This window comes from Balaenoptera borealis, assembly GCF_965194805.1.
Source record: "Balaenoptera borealis genome assembly, chromosome: 7".
Lineage (NCBI taxonomy): Eukaryota > Metazoa > Chordata > Mammalia > Artiodactyla > Balaenopteridae > Balaenoptera > Balaenoptera borealis.
In genome coordinates this window covers 89216321-89242217 of record NC_138864.1, presented here as the reverse complement: position 1 = coordinate 89242217, position 25897 = coordinate 89216321, and the positions used below count along the sequence as shown (strand labels likewise).

Sequence of the window (25897 nt, the reverse complement as noted above, 5' to 3'; positions counted from 1 at the left end):
ATGACAGGAAAATTATGCCCTTGGAATATGAGTAAGCAGTAGCAACACTCTGGCAGAAAAGTTAAGAGTGAAAGAAATTAAATTCACGTATTTACGAAAAACTCATTTTTTTTGAATTAGCTTTCTCTCCTTAATAAAAAAAATATATTTATTGTTTAAAAAATAAATGTAAATAAGCAGAAGGAGGAGAATAAGAGTCATTTGTAATCTGCCTTTCCAGAGACAAATATTTTTAACATCTTGGTGTATATTGTTTTTGTATAATCTTTTAGCTACACACACACACATACACTGGCTTTACAAAAGTAGAATTATATTATTCATGCTCTCTGTAGCCTGCTTTTTGTACCTAACAATATTCCCATGTGATTAAATATTATTCCCCTCATCATTTTTGTTATCTGCCTATTAATTGATTTTTAAAGCTCTGTTGAGGTACAGTTGATATGCAATGTAATAGGAGAATTTGAAGGCTATGCAGAGTAGAGTTAACCATTCCCCTGTTGTTGGATATTTACACTACTTTCAGGTTTTTTCAGGATTATGAACATTCTCTCATCAGTTTTTCCTTCAGCAGAATCTCTGTGAATATTTATTCTGTTGGAATAAAATTCCTGATTCAGAGGATATACACATGTTGAAGCTGTGTTAAAATAAGAACAGCCCCATAGCTTGTTGACATGTCCTAATTTGTACTTTACCATTCATGTCGGGGGTATGTCCATTCCTAACACCCTGGGCAATACTGGGCTGGCGTTTCCTTAGGGATTCTAGCTTTCCTAAGAAAAATAGCAGTGAGGTATTTGAGGAGCTTTCACTAATCTGGGGAATTTATAAGTACTTTTTATTTGCTTGGTTGGTCATTTCCCCAAAATTTGGCTGTATTAGGAACAGGGCAAAGAGTCCCATAGTTGTTTTAGAGATATGTAAAGCCCTTAAGTAATTGTCTTAAAAACAAACCACATTTGCTGTATAAACTATCAATCCCCTCCCCATTCTGTCATATAGATGACACAGATGAGGATATTTGGGTGTATGTATAGCTATGTGTGTTTGTGTTTATAAAAATTGTCATTGTTAACACACGAACAGTTTCATATTCAACTTCAATTATTCAGATCGTTTCCTCCTGGCTGGAATCAGAGCTGCGACTGTTTCTCAGGAGATGTGAAAATTGAGTCATGACCTGCATTAAGCACCTGAAATGATGTCTTGGCTTTGATGCTGCCAGGCACCCACACTTGAGAATGGATTTGTAGGTTTTATTCACTTAGCAAAGTATGTATTATTTAAGTGCTGAATATTCCTGACACTGGGTTAGGCACATGGGTGTATGTGTGTGCGTAGAAAATACAAACATGCATATGACAGTTTGCAACTATGTGTGACATGTTTTGAAATTTTGTCTTCATACAAAAGATGAATTTCTTTTTTGAAAGTAACTTTGTTAGCCTCCACGGACATGGATTGTTGGCTCTAACTCATGCTGCCGCTTCTGAGAATTCAGTGTCTCTTATAAGCCTTGGTTGTTCTGGAAGGTCCAGGCCAGGCCACATTGATCAGCGACTCTTTGCCAGCCGCCAAGCACAGGTCACACCATGTGTGTCTTGCACTTCACCTCGAACAGAGGCCATGGGGAGGAGCAAGTAGCTCCCCAGAGTTGGAAAGAACCTGCTCTGTGTGGTCTGTGGGCCCCAGCTGAGAAGCCTGCTGTGTCTTCTCAGCTCCCTCTGTCTGCTTTCCTGGAGCTGCACTTAGCAGAGCTCAGGGAGTTCCAACTGCAGCAGCCCTTCTGGGGCCCTGCCAGAAATTTGCATCACAAACGCCAAAGGGGCCAACCGTCTAGGGCTTTGTCGGGGATTGTGTGGCAGAAAATCCCTTATGCTGGCACTCCGCCTCGCCATCCCTTTTTGCTTTGTTTCTGTGCCTTTGTCTATCACTCCGGTAATGGAAATGAGAAGGGGTCACACAGCCTGTTTAAAGAAGAGATTATCTTCTGCTAGGGAAAAGATGCCATAGCTTGGGCTGAGGTGAGGGGCTTCTGATCACTGAGAAACATCAGTCTTTCGAGAATCATTTGTTCTCCAGATATGTTTCTTTTAAAGTGGGTGTATATTGAGAGAGAGAGAGAGAGAGAGAAACTCAGTTAGGAAAACAGACATCACAACAAAAAGTTTGTCTTCTGCTTACGTTTACTCTGAAGCCAAAGTGAGGAAGTGAAGTAAGAAACACTGTTTAGGCAATGAATTTCTTTCTGCACTCTGGTCAGGGAGAACTTTCTAAGGCTAGGGTCTGCTGCAGGGTTAGCACATATATAAACCTAAGGATGCTCAGGCCCTAGGCGAGAAAGTTATTTTGGAAAATTGCAGTGACTGCTTTATATATTACACACACACACCCCACAAACATTGATTTTGTAGCAGTTCTGTTAAAAGATTAACTGAGGCATATTAAAAATTTTTAGAGTGTATTTGAGCAAAAATCAGTTAGAATTGGTCAGTGACAGACTGGAAGTGGTTAGGAACACTCTTCCCACCGGGGCTGGTGGGGGAGAGGGGAGACTCTTGTAGAGAAGAAGCGGAAGCAGAGCAAGGGAGTTGTTGGATTGGCTGTAGTTTAAAGTCTAGTTGGCTGTTTGTGATTGCTTGTCCTTAGGTTTCCATTTCCCAACCTGGAGGCATTTGCAGGTTTAGGGTTTTAGATTGCTTTTACAGGCCTCCAGAGCATTAGAGCCCCTTCGGTCTAAAGGCCTCCTTGTTCAATTAATTTAACAGTTCCAGACTGAATGGAAAAGTTGCAAGATCAAGTTTCGCCAGTTGTCCTGTTTGTGTCCTTTACAAAGACCTAACTCCAGAGAGCCCCTTGCACCCAGTTGTCCTGTCTTCTCCTAATTGTTGCAGGAAGGGGGACTCCTTCCAGGGCCCGAGAGTGGGCTCTTGTCTAACACTCAGAAATGAATTGTCCTAGGAGACACATGTACTGACAAAACAAAAGACTTTATTGGAAAGGGGAGTCCGGGCAGAGAGCAGCAGGGTAAGGGAACCTGGGAGAGCTGTTCCTCCACGTGGCTCACAATCTCAGGTTTTATGGTAGTGGGGTTAGTTTCCAAGTGGTCTCTGGCCAGTCATCTTGCTTGTGCCCATATTTGGTCTGACTCAGGATGCTTCCTGGTGGACGTGCATCTCTCGGCCAAGATGGATTCCAGTGAGAAAGATTCTGGGAGGTTGATAGGACATATGGACTGGCATCTCCTCCCTCCTTTCGGCCCCTCCCGAATTCTCCCGGTTAGTTTTTGGTGGCAGCACCTTGTTTCTTATCAAGACCTCTTGTTGCCAGACAACTCATCCAAGTGGTTATCATTGTGCCTGGCCAAGGCGGGTGGTTTCAGTCAGTGGTTCCCTAACATAATCTCTTGCAATCTGGAGCTATTCCTTAGTCTTTCCTTTTCTCTCATGGCTTTGACATTTTTTGAGATTATAGGTGAGCCATTTTTAGAATACTCCCCAATTGGGGTTTATTAAAAGGTAATTAATTAAAAGGTAATTATCAGGGAAAGATAAAAGCATGGCTTTCATAGAGATATAAAATTGAATATGTGTTAAAAGAATGTATTTTACTCATCTGATATGAGGGAACTAGGCAGATGTTTTCACTGGTTCAGAGGAAGAGTCAAAAGGGCCCAAATTTATATGAAACAGAGCAATGTCGAAATGAATTGCAAATGGAGACAAAACTGGTTTTTCACCTGCAGGGAGGAAGTTAATTAAATCACCACTAGGCAGGACAAAATATACATATGCATCAGTTACCTACAACTTAAAGACAACAGGGCTGGAATCTGATAACCCAGAAGAGTAAGCCATAGACAGTGCATAGTTTCCTATTGAAACACGGAGTCCTTTTTCTACAGGTTTCTCCAGTGTTTTCTTCTTTTAGAAAACATATGTCTTTGGCTAGAATATCACAGATGCTTGTGTTTATTTCATTGCATCCTATTAATGGCACATGATGTCACTTTGTCTTATTACTGATGTTCACTTTGACCACTTGTTAAGATAGCACCTTCCAGGTATCTCCCTGTAATGCAGTTTTCCCCCTTTGTAAATAATTAAGAAATAATTTTGGAGTAGTTACACCATGGGAAATGGAAAGTGGTACAAATCAGGTTTGTATATTTTCTCCCAGAGATTTGGCTCTTCAACAATACTAGCACACCACTCTTTAAAGCAATGTAGGCCATTTGTTCCCTGTTTTAGTCATTGGGCTGTAATCTATCACTATTACTATTTATTTTGATGTCCAATTTGTCCCAGATATGGTTTAGGAAACTTCATCAAGCTGTATTCTGTGTCCTGCCTTGCCTCCCATTATTCTTTGAGCATTTCTGTACTTTTTGGCTAAGCAAAATGTTCCAGGCTTATCTAGATCTTTCCAGCCCTGGACCGAGTCATTTCTCCAAGGATCCCCAGTTCCTTTTAGTGGAGGGTAGTGCTTGACTCTTTCAAAAGGGCCCAAACTCTGCTCAGGCCTCCTTCCGCATAGCCACCAACTTCTTCCACTCTGCCCAATGGCTATTTGAAGGAGAAGGAAAGGAAGCTAATATATATGTGGATGAAAAATGTCCTCCCGCCATATCAGTAAACAAAGGACATTGTGGCCTAACTGTGGCAGCCACTACAGCTGCCCACCACCCCCCCCCCCCGCCACCCTGAGGGGGTTCAGGATGGAGAAAAGCAGGATACTGGTCCTAAATAGCTAAGGTGCATGTCAAAGGAATGATTTCAGTGAGCCCAGACTGTTGCATCTTCTCATATATGGAAAAGCACTAAATCCATTAACTTAAGATGTCTGGTTTTTCTTTATTTAACCATAATCTTTTGATGTTCTGACTCCCTGGTTTATTGCAAAACTCCTATGTGTCCCGGCTCCTCCCTTTCCTCTTCGGAGCCGTCCCTCAGCGCTATCTGAGAGGCTGCCTCTGGGATTGAGTCCTCAGAAAGTCCACCGAATAAAATATAATTCTCAACTTTTAGGTAGTGCATTTTATATATATATATATATATTTTTTTTTTTTTTAAAGAAAGGCAGGTTAAGGAGGGGGAAGGGAGCAGGAAGAGGAAGATCACTTTATATGCATTTTTAACTCCCGAGTTTTATCAAACACTAGATCTGATCTTCTCATGGTCAGTTAGGTTTCTGGAGTGGTTACATTTTATGTGGTTGAAAATGTGAAACTTCTTCTGAATTGAGTACCTACTCTGCATGTGCCTGACATTATAGTAGTTGAGTTACAGAGCGAGCCTTTGCCTTCAGGTAGCTGGAAGGACAGTGAGATGTCCTAAGTCGTGCAGCTGATGTATTCTCAGCACTGTGGACATGGGCGCCACCCTCAGTCTGGTCAAGGAAGGGAAATCAGAAGTCAGGGAGGCTTCACAGAGGAGCCTAGAATCAGATGAATTTGGGGTAGGACTTAGCTAGTCTGACAAGGAGGGGAAGGGTATTCCCCCAGCAGAGGGAAGAACACACTTAATGCCAGAGAAATTTGGCCGACTTGAGGAATGGGAAGTGGTTTGATAAGGTTAGAAACACTTGTTTCCTAATCTTCTTGACCTAATCTTTAGTTTTTAAAGAAGCATAATTGTCCTTTTTTACGGACATGTTTTGTTGATTGTGCACTTTTTTTGCAGACTACTATCCCAGGGTTCCATCTGTGGTCCAGAAATTATTGCAATGTCTCACGGTGTCTTCCTTCAGAAGAAGCATTTTTTTTTTTTCTCTTAAGAAAAGAGAAAGTAGAATTAGTGGGCATTTTACCAAAGAAAGATAATCAACTATTTCTCCATTGTTGAGCATGTACTTAAGAACAACTGGACTAGTGTTTTTTGGCTCTACTTTTTCATTGAAAATATGCCCCTCTTATTTCTAGGGATTTCCCCCTGTTGAATACATACCCATTCTGAGCCAAATGGAGTGTTCTTGTTGCCTTTACTCATAAGTAAATGCAATAGGTTGGTTGCAGTGGTTTAATCCCCATCTTTTGATTGTTTCGTATCATTAAAAAACACCAATTTATTGCTTGGAGAAATGTTTTGAAATGAATTAAGTTCTCTTAATGACTGTTAAATCTGCCCTATATCTCATCCTGGGCTTTCTTCATGATCTGTAGTTTGTGTAAAACTCATTGCTTTCACACATGCTCCTTACATGACTGTTTTTGAATTTTGCAGACGATACCAGAAATTGCAGAAGATCATGAAGCCTTGGTAAGAATTTCTGATGGGTTGATACAGATGATATAACACTTCCTTCTTCTCTGCATAATTAAACCCTGTCCTCTGACTGATTGTGTAACTATGTGTCTAGATGTTTTGAGTAAGTGATTTATTTTTGCTTTCTTTTTGATGTTCTTTGTTTTTTTACATTAATTTATTAATTTATTTATTTTGGCTGTGCTGGGTCTTCTTTTCTGTGCCAGGGCTTTCTCTAGTTGTGGCAAGTGGGGGCCACTCTTCATCGCGGTGCGCAGGCCTCTCACTATTGTGGCCTCTCTTGTTGCGGAGCACAGGCTCCAGACGCGCAGGCTCAGTAGTTGTGGCTCACGGGCCTAGTTGCCCTGTGGCATGTGGGATCTTCCCAGACCAGGGCTCGAACCCGTGTCCCCTTCATTGGCAGGCAGATTCTCAACCACTGTGCCACCAGGGAAGCCCCTTTTAGATGTTCTTATGAACAGGTTCTTTAAAAATTTATTTCCCTTTTCTCTTTGCTTTGTGGTAGAAAGAGTATTTTATGTTTGTAACCATAAAATGATCACATCAGGATTGCTACCCTTCTCCTGGAGCAAGGCTAGGCATAATTTTATGTATTACTTAAAAAAAAAACTTTCTTTTTTGTGGCCTATGTGATGTTCAAAGTCAAAAGTCTTTGATTTTCTTCAATGGCTTGGTAAGAAAAAGATCCGCATTAAAAAAAATATTTAGGGCTGAAGTATGGAATGAAAATTATTTACTTTCAGTCTGAGAACGTGTTCAACCTATATATTTGTGAATTGCCTGATAATTGTGTCTGGAAATCTCAAAACTTCTTTCTTAGAGTATTCCCTCCTCAGTGCCTTTATTATCCACTAAACAAGGTGAGTCCAAAGAGGATCTAACAAACTCTCTATAATAGGTTGAACAAAGTCCCATTTTGCTAAGTTGTTAAGCATACAGTTTCAGTTTGAGAAGGAAGACTGAACAGTATCTGAAAATGTGCACCTTATTTTTTAAGCCTTCAGAGAAAATTCTGATCAGTGTATGATAGTGGTCTCAAATCATTCATCTTCCCCTACCCCTCCCACTAGAAGAAGTATTAATTGCAGGAACTCTTCAGTTATTAAATTCTAATAAAGTAGAAATATTGAGTTTTTAGGGTAAAGCTTCTTAAACCTAACTTTGATATATATTTTTAATATAGTAGAAGCACTTAATGGTAATAGTAGTAGAAGCCATTTTTTATGAGAATTTACTCTGTCCTGGGCATTGTCTCAATGTTTATACTCGTTACTTCTAATTCACACTTTTATCCACCATACAAGATGAGTAAAATTAGAATTGTTTCCTTTATGAAGAAGTTAAAATGAGGTGGTGTTGGGATTCAAACTGATTTTTTCTCTAACAACCTCATACAATTTGCTAATGCAGAAGAATTTTGGGCTCTGAAGCCAAAATAATTTCTTAAAATTTATCTGCCAGCAGTTTTAATCTTTTGGTATATAGAGGTGTTGGAAGTGTAACTAAGCGTGAATCATGATTTCCATTTATCAATCACAGACAAAATCAATGCTCAGGGCCCTGGTAATGGCAAAGTAGCTTAATCAGACTAAGTACCATAGATAGTAATTATAAACTCTAGACAAAATATTGCAAACAAAAACATCTAAAAACAAGTGTTTGAGGAAACTGTATAGCAACTGAAAACAGACAGAAAGAAGAAGTAAGTCGATCTTTGAGAGAACAAATAAGCCCTAGATGAGATTTGTGTGTTTGCAGCTTTTTGCCTGAGGATTCCTGCTCATCCAGGTAGCATGGGGTGACAAGAACCCTCAGTCTTAGTAAGTTACTAAGAGGATATAGTTTAGGGCTGGCAGAGCAGCTAGATTATTAAGGGGAATCCATGAAAGAAAGGAGGCTCAGAGGGTATGAGACGACCCCATATCTATATATAAACTCTGCCAAATCTATCACTGATCACTGAAGTGTGAATATACGTGTGTATAGGAACCCCAAAGGGACCTGGTAAAATTAGCAACTGGAAATGGAAAGAATTGGGAAGAGATTTAAACTGCCACTCACTGAAGAGTTTGGAGTCTGGTTCTAGCCAAGTTAACTTCCTACTAGAACAAAAACCAATTTTTCAGAAGAACAAAACTGAACTATGAGCCTTGGCAGTGTTTCATTCCCAATGTTCAGAATACAGTAAAAAATTACTAGGTATATAAGGAATAGGAAAAGATGGCCTGTACTTAAGAAAAGAAATAAAGCAAGTAGTAGAAGCCTACCTTGAGATGACCCAGATGTTGGAAATAGCAGATGAAAATTTTAAAGCAATGTTTATAAATATATTAAAAGACTAAAGAAAAGCATTAGCATATTAAATTCGCAGATGGGGAGTCTCAGCAGAGAAATGGCAATAAGAAATAACCAATTGGAAATTATGAAACTGAAAAGTATAATATTTAAAATGAAAAATTCACTGTAGGAGTTGAAGATAGCAGAAGAGACAGTAACCTTGAAGATATATCAGTATAAATTACCCAATCTGAAGACTAGATAAAGTGAATAGTGAATAATTGACCTGTGAGATAGTAACAATTGATTTTAAATACATTTAATTGGGGTCCCATAGAGACAGGAAACAGATAATGGGGCAGAAAAATATTTGAGGAAATAATGACAGAAAATTTCTAAAATTTGTTGAAAAACATAAATTTTTAGATCTAAGAAGCTTGTTGAACCCAAGTGGGATAAATAGAAAACTATGCCTAGAAACATCATAGTCAAACTTCTGAAACTGAAGGATAAAAAGGATACCTTGAAGGCAGCCAGAGAAAAACAACTTGTTACATTAAGAAAATAAAAATAAGAATGAGAGCTGACTTCTCATTAGAAATAGTGGAGGCCAGAAGGCAACCTCTTAAAAGTGCTGAAAGAAAAAAAAAAAAAAAAACTTGTCAACCCAGAATTCTTTTCTAATAACACTATCTTGAAAATGAAGGTGAAATAAAAGCACTTTCAAATAAAGGAAAACTAAGATGGTTCATTGTTAGCAGATACACACTACAGGAAATATGAAGGAAGTTCTTCAATTAAGAGGCTTCAGATCAAATTTGAAAAAGCAGGACCCAGCTATATGCTGTTTACAAGAGATATACTATAAATACAAAAGAACATGTAGTTTGAAAGTGAAAAAACATATACCATGTAAATGGAAATAATAATAAAACGGTTGTTTTATTAATATCAGGCTCAATAAGACTTCAAGGCAACATATTATCAAAGATTAAGAGAGATAATTCACAATAAAAAATGGTTGGCTCATTAGGAAGACATAAACTGTTAAATGTGTCTGTACCTAATATAAGGCTTCAAAGTACATGAAGCAAAATCTGACAACTAAAGAGAAATATAGACAAATCTGTAATCATGGTTGGAGATTTTAACACTCTTTTCTAATTTCTTTTTAAATTTCTAATCTCCCTTCAAGAAAGAATTTGCTCATCAGCCCTGAGGAGTACAGTTAGCTGATAGCTTCCCTCTATAGCACATTCAAGATCCATGACAGCTTTCAAACTAAGACTATACACGCTCTTTCCAGGCAGCCCCTAGTCAGTGAGCCTGGTGAACATGGTGCACATACCAGGGCCTGGCCATTTCTGCCCACTGTGGGACCCCTCTAACAGTCCATATTTATACTGAGCTTCCTCTTGGGTTGGCTGGGACTGTCATATCTACATCTGCGTCCTCTTTCCTTTCACAGGCATCAGATCTACCTCACGGTCTGAAGGGTATTCTTACCCAGTCTTGCTTTGTGCCTCTTTATCTTTCACAAGCACCACCTATCTTCCAATAAACCTCTTGCTCTCCTTACTCCATCTCAGCATTAACTGAGGACTAAACTGACACAAAACTGACCTATGAGGAAATAGAAAATCGGAATACCCACATCTATTAAAGAAGTTGAATTCATTTTCAAAAGCCTTTACACAATGAAAATTGGTTACACTGGTGAATTTTATTATACATATGCAGAAGAAATACCAAATCTACACATATTTCAGAAAATAGAGGTAGAGGGGAAAAGTCCTCAATCATTTTATGAGGCCTATGAAGCCAGTATCACTCTGATACCAAAACCTGACAAAGCCAAAATGCAGGAAATAAAAATTATAGACGATTTAATGAACAGAGGTGCAAAACTCCCCAGAAACGTATGAACAAATATAATCAAGCAATGTATAAAAAAGATTTGTGGCCTGTAAAGATTTATCTCAAAAATAGTTTAACATCTGAAAAATCAGTCACTGTGATTTAGTATTTAGCAAAATAAAGGAAAAAACTTAAAGAGAAAAAGCATCTTTATAGATACAGAAAGTAGATAATAGTTACAGAAAAAGCATTTCATAGCGTCCAACAGTCATTCATAAAAATTCTCAGCAATTGAGGAATAGAGGGAACTTCCTCAACCTGATAAAGACTATCTGCAAAAAAAAAAAAAAGCATTACACTTAATGTTGGAAGACTGAATCCCCACCCCTCCCAATAAAGATTGGGAATAAGGCAAATATGTAGCACTTCTATTCAACATTGTACCGTAGTTTTTAGCCATAGCAATAAGTCAAGAAAGAGATAAAAGACATAATGATCAGAGAGGAAGAAGTAAAACCAACTCTATTCATAGAGGACATGATTGACTATGTAGAAAATCCTAAAGAATCTACAAAGAAACTGCTAGATCCCATAACTGAATTTAGCAAAGTTTCAGGATATAACATGAGTATATAAAAGGGACATATTTTTATACCTTAATAGCAAACAACTGGAAAATGAAATTTTATAATTTCCATTTACAAAGTGTCAAAAATCATAAAATTCTTAGGAATAAATGTAACAAGAGACATCAGTATCTGTTCACTGAAAAAAAAAATATTGCTGAAAGAAATTAAAGAAGACCTAAATAAGTGGAGAATATACCATTTCATGGATTGGAAGACACAATATAGTTAAGATAGCAATTCTCTCCAAATTAGGTTCAGTGAAATACAATCTCTTAAAAAGAAATTACGAGCCAATTCTAAAAACTTAAAGGAAATGCACTGGACCTAGAAGAGCCAAAACAGTCTTGAAAAACTCATAAAAATCACTAAATTTGGAAGATTTCATTAACTGACTTCAAGGCTTCCTGTAAAGTTAGTTATTAACACAATATGATATTGGTGTAAGAGGATAGACAGATCCATGGAATAGAATAGAGTCCAAAATTGATCCACAGTTAAATTTTCAACAAAGGAGCCAAAAGAATATATGCTGATGTAAGTAATGCTATGATTCTAAAGGGTAAGGGAATGTCTGAAGGGCAACAGAAATCCATACATTTCAATGTACATAAGTTTTACCAGAAACAAAATAAAATACTAGGAAAAACTCAAAGGGCAGGGTAGAACTATATTCATTAATTCTGGCAATTAGGGATATATTCAGTATGATTTATTAATAACTTGGAACCTGGTCTTTATTTTCATCTTTTCTCTGCTTCTCTTTTGGGCATGACACCCAATGGAGACATTTGGAAGCACTATTCTTTTATAAAATTAGCAGCATAAAATTTAAATGCTTTGAGATTGGCTAAATTTTGTTGGAAAGAAGAGGGTCTCTACTGAATTGATGAGAAACATTTATTTGAATCATTCCAGCACACATGGTGTGTTGGCTGTGACATGGTTCTCAACCAGCATGTAAAGTTTGCAGTCGGCTTAATTTGTGGCAGTCAGTACTGCAAAATCTTTAACTTGGCACTTTATAAAAAACAAATAAACCAAGCAAATAAAAATGCTCCCCGCATGTGCCATGTGGTTGCTTTATATTTGTAATCCTTTTAGCCTTGATCTTCTGCACCCAGCACGGATTTCAGAGACAGGACCTTGGCTCCTGCCTTCCCTCTTGGAGCCTGAATCACTCCTCTAGCAGTGAAATAAGCATCTGTGTCAGGGTTCAATAAGAGCTTTTATAGCTGCCTCATTTGAAATGAGATGATTGAGTCCGTTGATTTGGAAGGTAACAAAATTTTAGCATGGCTCTCCTTTTCTTGCAACTAAGGATATGAAGTTGAATTTTGAAAAACTTCTCCCTCATGTAAACCTAGTATGCCATCCAGCAACCAGTTATAATGAATTATAGATATCATATATATACTGTATGTATAATATAGTATATATGCATATTATATATTTTATAATATATAACATATAAACATAGTATATCTAATAACATTTATATCTATATATTATATAAGATACATATACATATATATGATTAGATATAATATATATGTCTAATAACATTATATCCATAGAGTATATAGTTATATATTTAAATATGTTAAATGTTATTAGATAATATTTATATAAATATAAATTATATAACATTTATATAAAACATTAGATGGACCAAGAGAGCGATCCTTCTCCTGGGCACCTTGGTGTGATGTGAAGAAGCTTCTCTCATTTGTCAGTCGTTCACACTAATGGGTGATTACAAAGCACAGAAAGCCCTAGCTGCAGTCTCAGAAACGGTGCTCCAACTCCTTAACAACCTTGGAGAGTTAAATCCTGGTCCCGAAAGCAGCTTGGAGTTTTGGAAACGAAACAATACTCTTTCCCTTCTTCTCCATTTTTTCCCCAGGTCCTTGCAGCCTGTCTGAGGAGCCTGTAGGCAGAGCTGTGGCACACTTAAGGAAGAGGGACAATCCCCAGATGTTACTAAGAGCATTAAGATTATGAGTCCATTGAGCAAGGAACAGAGTCATTTTGCCTTCAGATAATTAGCATAAATACAATTTATCTTTTGCTTTTAAAGCAGTGAATGAAGACTAATATCATCTCTAGTCCCAGCTACAGGGAATATAAAGAAGAGTTTGATTTCAGCAGCATGTTACTCCTTTTTCACTGCCTGTTCCATTGCTTGTTCTTTTAGTGACAATACTGAGGCAGTATTTTTGCACTGTGTGGAGGTCACAAATGCCATCCTGCAATGTCTTGTAGATGGGCATCTTATAGCAGTTGAGGTCTTTTAGCATGCCAGGTGTAAACAAATGGCAGCCATTCATTATCACTTGGTTGTTTTTCCTTTTTTTAAGTAAATAAATTGCTAATATGGTTTATCACTAATAATATAATAAAATAATAAATTAGCTAATATTGTTTACTAATAATTCTATACATTATTATGTAATAATATTTTCAAAGTAATACTAGTGCCTACATAATCTGTTAATAAATCTTACTAATTGCTTTTATTTCCTGGCTCTCTTATTTTCCTGAGGCAATTTCCTTCTTTTTTTTTTTTTACAAGCTAATGTTTGGATTTTCTTAGGACTCCTTGTCTGTAGAAAGAGCCATTCTGGAATTTTTATATAACCTTTCTTGCTAGTATTTTTAATCCATTTTCCACCTGTCTTTCTACTTTTTTTTGTTTTCTTAAAATAAGCTTGAGTTTTCTGGTTTGGAATTTCTTTTTTGGGGCATGATTCTCTGATGCCAGCCTGTATGATTGGGATTGCCCGCCTGTGACTCAGAAAAGCCTTTAAAAAAATATTTGCTGCTTTTCTCTCTGGCTTGAAACGTTTGGCTTTTCTTGCAATTTTTTTTTTTTTTTTTCTCCCTCCAAGGACAGAGAATTCTTGACACAATAAAGACAGACATTTGAAAATCATGAGCTTTATGTACCTTTTTAAAATACCACTTTGCATAATGATAATAAGTAACATTCGCATACTGCCTTCCATGTGCTATACACTGCTTAGAGGGCCCTAAGTATGGTAGCTCCTTTCATTTCCCCAGCAGTCCTCTGAGTTAGGTATCACCACCACCACCAGCATCACTGTCGTCCTCATTTTTTTTTTTTTTTTTAATTATTTATTTATTTATTTTTGGCTGTGTTGGGTCTTCGTTTCGGTGCGAGGGCTTTCTCTAGTTGTGGCAAGCGGGAGCCACTCTTCATCGCGGTGCGCGGGCCTCTCACTATCGCGGCCTATCTTGTTGCGGAGCACAGGCTCCAGACGCGCAGGCTCAGTAGTTGTGGCTCACGGGCCTAGTCGCTCCGCGGCATGTGGGATCTTCCCAGACCAGGGCTCGAACCCGTGTCCCCTGCACTGGCAGGCAGATTCTCAACCACTGCGCCACCAGGGAAGCCCCGTCCTCATTTTTATAAAATGAGGAAATCGAGGCACACAATGTGTCCTTGTCCACTGAGAGCTGGCGGGTAGCCTCTGCTGTCTGACTCCAGAAACCACCCGCTTAACCATTTCTATCAGGCGCACCTCATCCCCTCTGATCTCCGGCAGCTTGGGATCACGGTCCTTTCCTGAGAGCCACTTCCTCTTTGGTAGGTCTCTTTTCAGCATCACAGCTTCGGAGATGATGCAGAATTTTCCAGGTCTGTTATTGAGGCTGGGCTGAGAACACTAGGAAGAAGGGAAATTGTGAAGCTGTTTTAAAAGAAATATGAGCTTGTTTCCTATTCTATTAATTGAAAATGGTTGGGAAGATTCAATCTAAACACTTTATGAGACTTTGTAGTGTAGCAATTGTGATATATAAGAGTCTACAGATTAAAAATCTGAACAACTAACTTTATTTTTAAAAAATCAAGCATATGAATCAGTGTGGTTGTATACAGTGTGGAGATCCTGATGGGCGTAATTCAATGTACTTGAAGAGAAAGTACTTATCTTGAGAGTTTTGAGTTACTATTTATTATGGTGATAATTTACAATAGAGGTGAGTTTCTGTAAAAGGTTCTCAGTGTTGTTTTGAAAGCACTAGAAATCAGGGTATTGTCTGATAAGGGTCACGGGTGGAGCTTTTTTAGAAGGCCGTTCTTTTACTTGAGCTTGCCTGATCTCTGCTTAGACTTCTAACCCACTCATGAGACCCTTCCTACAGCCTTTTGAATCACAGCGAGTCTATGGCTGGCAAACAGTTATTATCCATAATATTCTAGAAAGATATTACATAAAGCCTATTAACTAAAGATAAAATGCTGGCCAGTGTAATATAGAAATGAATATGCTTACATATATATTTGTATCTATGTGTTTGTGTGTAAATGCACTCACCCAAACACACACACACACACACACACACACACACACACACACACACACACACACGCAAGTATAGACCACAAGAATCCTTTGCAAAGTGCTAATACTGTTAATAGAATTATTTATAATCTTCCCTGTTGGATACCCAGAGATAATAAAAGAAGCATATTGCCCTCTTCCTAATTTTTGTTTGCTGGGAAGCTTTTTTAAGCTATCATTTACTGAATGCTTGTATGTTACACACTTTATTAAGTGCTCTACAAGCAGCCCTGTGATGAAATAGATTTCACTATCCAGTTTTTCAGTGGAGAAGACAGAGGCTCAGGGAGATTAGGGACCTGCCCAGTACAACACAGCTCACCTGAGTGAGAGTGTGAGCCCAGGTGTGTCCCACGGAGGCCCTGGCTCCCCTCTGTGAAGCCACCTGCCTCCTGCCTACTGACTCACTCACGTTTGCAAGGACATTGCCTGTGGCCCAGCTGCTTATCCCAATGATCTCTTACAGTTCTGTTTGTATTCATCTTTCTAAAGCTTTCTCACGTCTGTCTTCCCTTGTATTTAGCTCTTGGGCCCATCACCCTTATACCGTCTTGTGTTTTCCAGCTTTGGAGACATGCTGTCCTTCACCCTGACGGCCTTTGTGGAGCTGATGGACCATGGAATAGTGTCCTGGGATACGTTTTCGGTGGCATTCATTAAGAAGGTAATTCAGATTGTGCTTCCCAAGGTCAAATCACTTCCTTCTTTTACAGATATTTTTCTCTGATTTGAGCGTATTTTAGAGTTGTTTCTTTTAGTTCTTTGTGTTAAAGTGTGAGTGTGGTTTTTGATAGTATTATGTATGTGAGGGTCAGGGCACCTAAATTCGGTATGAAAAATGACATTTTCTCCCCACTGGGATCATAAGGGATTGTATAATACATGGGAACCCATAGTCAAGGAAAATCAAGGTGACATGTTAAAATCAGAGAAGCGTCTGCTGAGCCCCTCTTCTGGACTCTGCTGTTCTCAAGATCTAAGTAGAGTTCCTGCTGTCCTTCCCGATCCTTCTCCCCTTAACCAGGTGTTCAGGAAAAGGGAAAGAGGCAAAATATACTGATTGTTATATGACTGGGTCTGAAGCAGGAATGTAAGAGAAGAAGATGTGCTTGGATCCATGCCTCTTAGGCCGAGTAAGCCTGCTTACTTGTAATCTTGGTGCGATAAATGTCTCTGGGATCAACTAATTCGATTGGTTCCTACTTTCCTTAGGAGGAAACTAACAAAGGTACAGGCAAAGGTGGACCTGGTTTGGGGAGAGAGGGCAGAAGAGGCCCCTACCATTTCCCAGCAGTTGAATAGTAATAAAGATGTGTCTGCAAATTTACGATTCTGTTTCCAATCTTCTAACCAAAAGTGAATAGCCCTGACTTTATAACTATTAAATGTAGTATTAAATCAAGAATCATTATTATTTATTAATTTGTTAACTTATTTTTCCTCTCTTTGTATTTGTGAAATGGTTTATAAATGTATTGGCATCTTTCTTCCTGCTGTTTTTGGGAATGAAGAGTTGTTTGGAATTCATACATTTATCTTATAGGTCTAGATTCCTGGGAAGGGTTGTCTAAAAGAATTTCAGAGAGTCTGTGCAAAAGCTGGAAAATCAGAGCAAAATCCAGTATGAGTCACTTGAGTTTTTAAAGACTTTTATTTTGAAATCATGGTAGACTTATAGAAAATTCACGAAAAAATAGTACAGAATGTTCCCTATAACCTTCAACCAGTTTCCCTAAACATTTTGCGTAATAATAGCATTATTATCAAAACTAGGAAATTAACAGTGGTGTAATACTGTTACCATTATTTGATTTCACCAGTTTTTCTACCAATTTCCTTTCTCTGGTTAAGGACCAGATCCAGGATCCAAGACTGCATTTAGTTGTCATGTCTCCTTACTGTCTTCCAATGTGACAGTTCCTCAGTTTTTCCCTGTCTTTCATAACTTTGACAATTTTGAAGAATAATGGTCAGTTATTTTGTAGAATGTCCCTCAGTTTGGGTTTTTTGATATTTCCCTCATGGTTAAATTAAGGTTATGCATTTTCCTTAATGTATAGAATATTAGAGAAGAATATTAGAGAAGTAATGTTGTGCCCTTTTCAGAGCATCACATTAGGGTATGAGATGTTAATATGCTTATTAATGGTGATGTTGACCTTGATTATGTGGATAAAGTGGTATCCTCTGGGTCTCCCCACTGTGAAGTTATCTCTTTTCCTTTTGAAGTTAGTCAGTACCTGGAGGGAGACACTGCCTTGAATTGAAGAGCATAGAAGGGCCCCTAGTCTGTTCATTGAGGGTGTTGGGAGCAGAAGTCTCACAGATTGAACGCCTTCATGATGTTGCCTATTTTTTTTCAGAGGAAGGCCGATTGGGAACCTAGGGCCTTCTTGACGCACCTCTGAATCCTTTTTTCCTACATAAGGGCATAAAGCCAAGAGAAACAAGTAATGGGAACCACCTAGAAAACATACAAAGAAGGATGAAGCCTCTTTTTGCCTATATTTGTCAATGATATGAATTGCTAAAAAAAGGAGAAATGACTGTAGAAGAGAAAGCCAAGGAAATCCTGATGTGTAAGGAAGTACTTTCCTTTGGTGGTGACAGGAAATGCAAGCATTAGATTATGAATGCAGAGAACAAATTGCTGTATTTTTTCTTTCCAAGATAAAAGTTCTAGAGAAATGGAATATTATTCAGCCATAAAAAGAATGAAATATTGCCATTTGTAGCAACATGGATGGACCTAGAGATGATCATACTAAGTGAAGTAAGTCAGACAGAGAAAGACAAATATTATATGATATCACTTATATGTGGGATCTAAAAAATAGTACAAATGAACTTATTTACAAAACAGAAACAGACTTACAGACATGGAAAACAAACTTATGGTTACCAAAGGGTAAAGGGGAGAGGGATAAATTAGGAGTATGGAATTAACAGATACACACTACTATATATAAAATAGATAAACAACAAGGACCTACTGTATAGCACAGGGAACTATATTCAATATCTTGTAATAACCTGTAATGGCAAAGAAGCTGAAAAAGAATATATATACATGTGTGTGTGTGTGTGTATATATATATATATATATATATATATATATATATATATATACACACACACACACACACATATATATGTACACACACATATATAAAACTGAATCACTTTGCTGTACTAACACTAACAGAATATTGTAAATCAACTGGACTTCAATTTAAAACAAAAGTTCTAGGGAAGTAAGTTCAAATCTACAAATACTGGATTTTGCAGATTTTTTATACTTAACAGAATTTTTCAATTCATTCTGAATTTATGGCAGGCCTTTCTTTCCTACATCCAAATTGCTTTGCTTTTCTGATATTAGAACCTCTTTTGCTATAAAAGCAGTGCTGTTCTGAACGTGAATTCCTTGAACTTATGTTATGCTTTCACCCACATTATCTCTTTTGATCCCCACAGCAATCCTTTGCAGAACAGAGCAGTTAGTCTTGCTATTCCTGGTCAGGGGATGAGGACACAGTGACTTGGGGAGATTGAGTGAGGTTATAGAGAGCGGGGTGTCATTGGTCCCCCGGGTCAGGGCTCCCTCCCCCATCATCATGCACCTGTGTTTTAAGTGAAGGAAAGAACAGCTCCTGAAGAATAGTCTTGTTGAAGCAGCGTTGCCTGTTTTTCAGCCGTCCCTGACCTCACTGGTGCAGAGTTAACTGATTTCTTCTGCTCTCCATTCTCCTTGGATCTTGTATATGCCTCTGTTCCAGCACTTATCACATTTCTGAGGACTTCTTGTTCTTTTGACTGGCTCTCCCAAGAGACCATGAGTCCTCAGAGGGTGGAACCATGGCTTTCTTCCTGTCTCTATCCTTAGAACCCGGCATAGAGTAAGACCTTAATACATTTCTGTGAAATGAATGAGTGAAATTTGCTTTGGAAGCATTTTTTTAAACCCTAAAACTTGAAGAAAAAAAAAGAATACTGTGCCACTGTATTTAAATATATTGCAATTAAAACTTCAGTTATGAATATAAAGGAATTACAAAGCTGTCTTTCTTTAAATGATGTGACACGTGGTTAGAGAGAATGGCAATAATCTAATTTTCTAACTGCTTATGAAAACAGTTTTCATTCACTGAAATTAAATAAAAATCATATTAGATCTAAGGAAGCAAAGACTAGCAGTCTTGGCAGTTTAAGTTAAAAATTAAATATTTTTCAAAAGGCAGCACGTTTAATATATGCTATCCTCATTCCTAGTCATTCTGTTTTCTTTGCATTGCTACTTAAATCTCAACTCCTTATGTGAATTTTTTAAAAAATGGTCATCAGAAAATGACTTTATAATTGATAGTTTTTGTAAGGTTAACTTTTTTATTCATTAGCTGGATCAAATTCAGCACTTTGACAACCCAGGAATTGTATACAGGCAACTGTCTTTTAAATGGAGCTTTATCTAGACAAAAATCAACTAGGAAATGCTCTGACAAAAGATGCTTATCTCTGTGGTCCAGACTTGGCTTCCTATTAATGCCAAATTCATACGACTTTGGAGCAATATTTTTCCCTTGCCAGCCTTGGTCTCCTTCTCCACTATGTATTTTGTTATGTGTGAATCTAGATTCTAGTTTACAAACTTTTTCTGTAATAAATAATATCATTTCATAAACACTTTGAAACTTGGAATCCCTTGATGCCAATATATAACGTTGTTGCTTTTTAAAGACTTGGCTTCTTAGGGAGAGGGTCAGAAGGCGTAGAGAGGAAAGAAATGGAAAAAAAAAAAACAACCTAGAACTTTCTGTGTTACCAGTTGGTTTTCCCCTAGCCAAGTATAATATCAGTGCTTTTTCTTGGAAGGAAAGTTTTATACAAATGCTCTTGAAAGCTTAGCTCTGCAGGAGGGCCTGGTTCACCCTGCAGTATTTTCAGTGCCTGGATAAACATCCAGCCAGTTTCAGCTTAGATACCCAATAATTTTTGCCTCTTAAAAACTTGAGAGATTTACGGGCCTCTGTCCAGATAATTTAAAATATGGTAGTGGAGCTCCATGTTCTCCATGGATCTTTTCAGTTTTGATAACTTAGGATAATTTTAAGATCTCAATCTAAGTGATTCAAAGAAGTGTTTATGTAATTTTAATAATTTGTATCATTGATTCATGTGATGACCCTTAGCTTCTTAAAAGTCACCCAAATATTCCTATGTTTTATTTAGGTAGCACTTTTAAATGAGTGGAAGCATGTGGAGGTAATATATATAATTACTGTTAGCTCCTCCTACCTCTTTTTCCCTTTGATACAGACCTACTTTCAAGAAGCTGTACTTTGATTGATTTAGGCCAGCTCACCTGTGTTGACCAAAAGTACAGAAATGGAGCTGGGAAAAATTTAAAGGCAAAGGAAGTCATTATTGACTTTTGGGAAGATAAGGGAAATTAAAATTTAACCAGACAATCTTTAACCTTCTATAGCTATACTACAATCTATAGTTTTTAAACTAGACATAGAAAATAACATTTATACAGTCACAAATTTGTCCATGCACCAATAAGGAGCCTGTCTACAGTCATCATGTTTGCTCGATCAGCCCTGATGCCTTGGTTATTAGTACTCATTTGTTGACAATATTGGGTCATTTAGATGTCTAGTTAAAACTATTGACAAATAAGGCAAAAGATAGAAGTTAGTTTCAGAAAACGACTAGTATCTCCTACAGAATTGTGCATAGGACTCTAATGAGTTGTGTGCCTGCTCTCTGCCAGCTTAGTGTGTTACACAAAATTTTGTACCCTGCTTCAGGATTGCTGAAGTGATGGGATCTGTGTGTCAAGGAAGAGCTGAAGTGATGGAAAAGATTAACTTTAAACAATACTTTGAGGAAGGTAACAGATTAGTTTCATGAGAGAGAAATATATAAAAATGGCAAATGGAAATGGAATATATATGTGGGGTACAATGTCTGAATGAAAGCAAAGGCCATAGCCTGTTTTACCATCATTGTATAAGCCTGTTGGGAGCAGGTGAGAGTTAATAATTTGCAGAGAACTTTAAAACCCATTATAAGAAAGTGTGCTTCATACCAGGAAAACACTGAGAGTTTTGACTGGGTATTTCAAGAAAGGAAATACTGTCACAGGATATTTATGGAAGTAAAGGGTAAATTTGTATTAGAGGGAAATCTTGAATATAGAGGAAACTGAAGAAGATGCTTGTCTTAGTAACCCAGGAACGAGTTGGACCGTGGGCCAGTGTTGTGTATATACAACTGAACGTGTATCAGAGGGGAGACGTTGCAAATGTGTCCATGGAAACAGAAAGTAGGGAACTAAGACTGTTAATCACTAATGATTATGGCAAACTTCGAGAAAGGTGATACTTGAGAAGGCAGGAATAAGAAGTCAATGAGATTGATTTTTAGCCCATTTAATTTTAGGCTTTGTTGGAATGTCTAAGTGGAGGTATACTTTTGGATGCCAAGAATAAGCACGTAACATACCTCATAGTAAATGACTTTTTAATCTGTCTGTCTGTGCTAGATTATAAAGTCCTTGAAGTTAAAAATCATGTGTGTTTGCTCATCTCTTGATTTCCAGATCCTAGGTCAGTGCCAGCCTGTTTCATAGCATATGGTCAATACATATTACTTGAATGAATGCAAAGAAGGGATGAAGGCTAGCGGGTGGGGGAGGGAGGTTGACCATCAGCTCTCAGCTGGAGGATTCTCCATGGAGTCTTAAAGGTACATCCAAATTTACTAAATGGAGACAAGAAAAGGAGCATGGAAGGAGAATAGAATTAGTGCAGAGAAATCAGAGTTATTGTCAATGCACTTCTTTGTGAGTTCTTCAGTTTTCTAATAAGTGCCAAGAATTATACTGGGACAATGAAAAATGGTTGGGGTGGTGCTGGTGGGGAAGTCAAAGAATTTATATTCTGTTTAGAAGAGATCTAAGTTAGGTGTTAAACCATGAGCACGGTATGAGGGTCATTGGATTTGGGTGAGAGAAAGTTGGCCTTAGAGAAGGAAAGGTGGCATGATAGATATCATAGGGGAGCTGACCCAGACTGTGAGGATTAAGGCGAGGGCTTGGCAGGGACAGTAAACACATTAGAGAAGTTTACTAGCTGTGAAAGGAGCTAAAGCAGTCTTTTGAGAATCTTAAAGTTCTCATACTCTTCCTGTAGTCTGTATTATAAAATAATAGCTTTTTGGAATATAAAATCATCATGTTACTTTATTTCTCCACGTCATTTATTTTTCACCCCCTGAGATCCAGGTGTATCTGGAGGCACAGAGGGTGTTGATATCTGTACCCCTCACCCCTACTTTCACTGGGGAGTCATTGGGCTAAAAACAGTTGGGCTGGTAACTGTCAGTTGTCATGGTCCTTTTGCATTTTATCTTGTACAATGATGGAGAGAGGATGAGGAGAAGGGGACAGTGGGACAGCAGAAAGGGAGAAATTAGTTTTGATGGGGGGGAGCAGTAAGTGTCAGTTTGTCATGGAACCAAATTATTTAGCTTTTAAGAAAGTAGTCATTATGATGATATAGCATTTTAGTGTGAGTCGTCAACAGACAGTAGTAACTTTTAATGAGACCTCTAAAATAAAACCTTCATGATACCCATGTGTTTGGGTTACTGTGATCCATTATTCTAACCCTTATTTTACTTCCCTCTTACATTGTGATTTATTATGTTTGAGGCTTTAGTGATTCATTCCCTAGGGAATGTATTTTAGAGCTTAAACGACTATTTTAACTTTTAACACTTCTAATTTAAGTGTTTTCCTGTTTGCTAAATTTGAGAGAGATGAGAAGAATTTATTTTAACCATAAGAAATTGGAAGAATGGGGGAAAGAGTGTTTCATTGAGTGTTTCACTGAATAAAAAGGAGAGTAGCCAGTGAGTGAAAAGTTGCCAGTTGCACTGTGTTGACAAATGTGATTTGTGTGAGTCCCTTAAGAATGTAACAGGAGCATAATAAAAACATAAAAGCCACGGATCGTGTGGGTGAAGGAGTAGCCTGGAAGTGGAAGGGAATGGCTATTAATATATGTTGAAATTACTGTCTCAAAGAAACACAAGAGTTCTTACAGTATATGTGTTGAAATTGTCTGCCCCTGAAAGCTGAAACTCTGAAGAATCATTCCAGAAACACCAGACAGAATAATTCTTTGAAGCTGTTTCCTTTTTAAGATTGCTTATTACTGAGTTAGAGAAATAGGATATAAATAGTGGTCTGTAATAAGCTGGTGAACAATCATTGTTGACTCCATGCGTTTCTGACTATTCTGCTGTAATAGTACTATTCCAGGTACTTTTCGTCCTCGGTGTCTGGTGTTTCTTAAACGAGCTCCCGATTTACTTGATTTGCTCCCTTCTCTACTTCTTTGCTCTGCTTACCATGAGTTGTGTCCCGCTTGGGTTTTCAGATAGCAAGTTTTGTCAACAAGTCAGCCATAGACGTCTCCATCCTGCAGCGGTCCTTGGCCATTCTGGAGTCCATGGTGCTCAACAGCCATGACCTCTACCAGAAGGTGGCGCAAGAGATCACTATTGGCCAACTCATTCCCCATCTTCAAGGGTAAGCAAGAGTGACTCCACCACAGTGGGAAGGGAAAATGCTTCAGGCGGACAACCACCAAAACCCCCTGGGAACGGTTTCATATTGGTTTGACTAATATACAGAAAAAGAATCTTGATTTGGTATATAATCAAACCATGTCCCATGCTTGTCCCCCATCACACTGACATGGCACAGTTACTTGCCCCTGGGTGCTCCCCTTGCCTGCTCTTGTCACTGGTCTGCCCCCAGTGCCTTGGTAGGCACTCAGTTCTGATCAATGTTGGCAGATATCGGTAGAGTTTTACTTTTAATAAGACACAATAGGACAGTTTGTTCTCTTAAGTTCTCAACAGAGTCTTTATCCTTAATCATATAAAATAGTGCTTTCTGTGATATAATGAGAATTTTCATACTTAATTAGGAATTTTTAAAGCCAGGCTTCTTTCTTAGGCTCCAGGTGATTACAATGACCTTTGATTGGTGTATTCTATAATATACGAATTTTTTAAGAGGCTTGAGCTATGAGACAGCTGCCCTAGCAGCCTTCGGTCTTTGGGGATCTCTCCTTCTCTCTATGCTTAGGTAACTAGTAAGGTTGCCTCTGATGATACAAGCCTGAGAAGGAATCCCTTGTACGATGCCACTTTATCAATTAAAGTATTTGGATTGCAGGTGGCAAGAAGCATCCTGAGCTAGGACAGGGAGTTTATTGAAAGGATACTGGCGCACTTTATAGAACCGAGGAATGACTTAAGTAGCTAAGCCTTGGGAAGGACAGAAACTATGGCCTCCTTGGAGTCCTCACAACAGGCCTTTTCTCTAGCGTACTGGCTGGCGGTCATGTGACTTGGCTCTCAGTAACTGCCGCCCCTGGTCTCTCAGGTCACACTGGCAAATTTTCAAGAAGAAACCTGATTGGCCTGTTTGGGTTGGGGGTGTAGGATGGGGATGCGAGGAAGTATTCAGTAGTTCTCAATATACCGAAAATGTTGACTGTGTTTATAATATAAACTACCAAAGTGCATTAGCGGTTTCCTTCATATGGAGGGGGGATGGTGCCTAGAATGTAAAATGTTAAGTCACACAAGCTATGGATTGCGGCCTCAGGGAAAATTAACACATGCTCTAAAATGATGATTTTGTGTGAAATCTCTCTGGAAATAATACCAGTTTCACATGTCCCTGAATGTGAACTGTATCAACTTAAAAGTCTGTATCTTTTCTCTGAATCTCGAGGGCATCACTGTGCATTTATAGAGCGCTTTGCCAAGTGGAGATTTTCTCATTTGCCAAGTGCTGTACTAAAGATTTTATATGCATTACCTCATTTTATCCTAAAGGCAGCTCCTTGAAATAAGGGTGTTTTTACCCAGTGTTACAGATGAGGAAGCTGTGTAGGGACACCCCGTGAACTTGTCCAAGGCCACACAGCCAGCCTGTGGGGCACTGGGCTTAGAATTTCATCCTGCCAAAGGCTGTGTTCTAAGCTCTGCCTCTTCCTAAATTATCTCTAAATACAGCCTATAGGCCTCTGCTCCTTAGCCTTGGGTCCTTCTTATTTACTATTTACCATGCAGCTAACATTAGATCTTGGCTTCATTTGAAATTTCCGATTTCATTCCTGTGAAAAGCAAATTTGTAAACATAAAAACCTATTCTTTTGTTATTTAAAAGTTTCTATTTGGTAGATAGCTAGTGGGAAGCAGCCGCATAGCACAGGGAGATCAGCTCCGTGCTTTGTGACCACCTAGGGGTGGGACAGGGAGGGTGGGAGGGAGACACAAGAGGGAGGGGATGTGGGGATATAGGTATACGTATAGCTGATTCATTTTGTTGTACAGCAGAAACTAACACAACATTGTAAAGCAATTATACTCCAGTAAAGATGTTAAATTTTTAAAAAAGTTTCTATTTGGG

At 38.3% G+C, this 25897-nt stretch overlaps 1 protein-coding gene across 10 annotated transcripts in view; it reads left to right on the top strand.

Moving 5' to 3' along the window:
* The window catches only part of ELMO1 (engulfment and cell motility 1), a 552023-nt gene that overhangs the window by 174689 nt on the left and 351437 nt on the right, over nt 1-25897 (top strand). For all 10 annotated transcript variants that reach the window (XM_082399508.1, XM_082399510.1, XM_082399509.1 and 7 more), the window contains 3 exons: nt 6228-6263; nt 15961-16060; nt 23847-23998. In XM_082399508.1, the coding sequence (XP_082255634.1) occupies nt 6228-6263; nt 15961-16060; nt 23847-23998 (288 nt within the window). The remainder of the gene's footprint in view (nt 1-6227; nt 6264-15960; nt 16061-23846; nt 23999-25897) is intronic.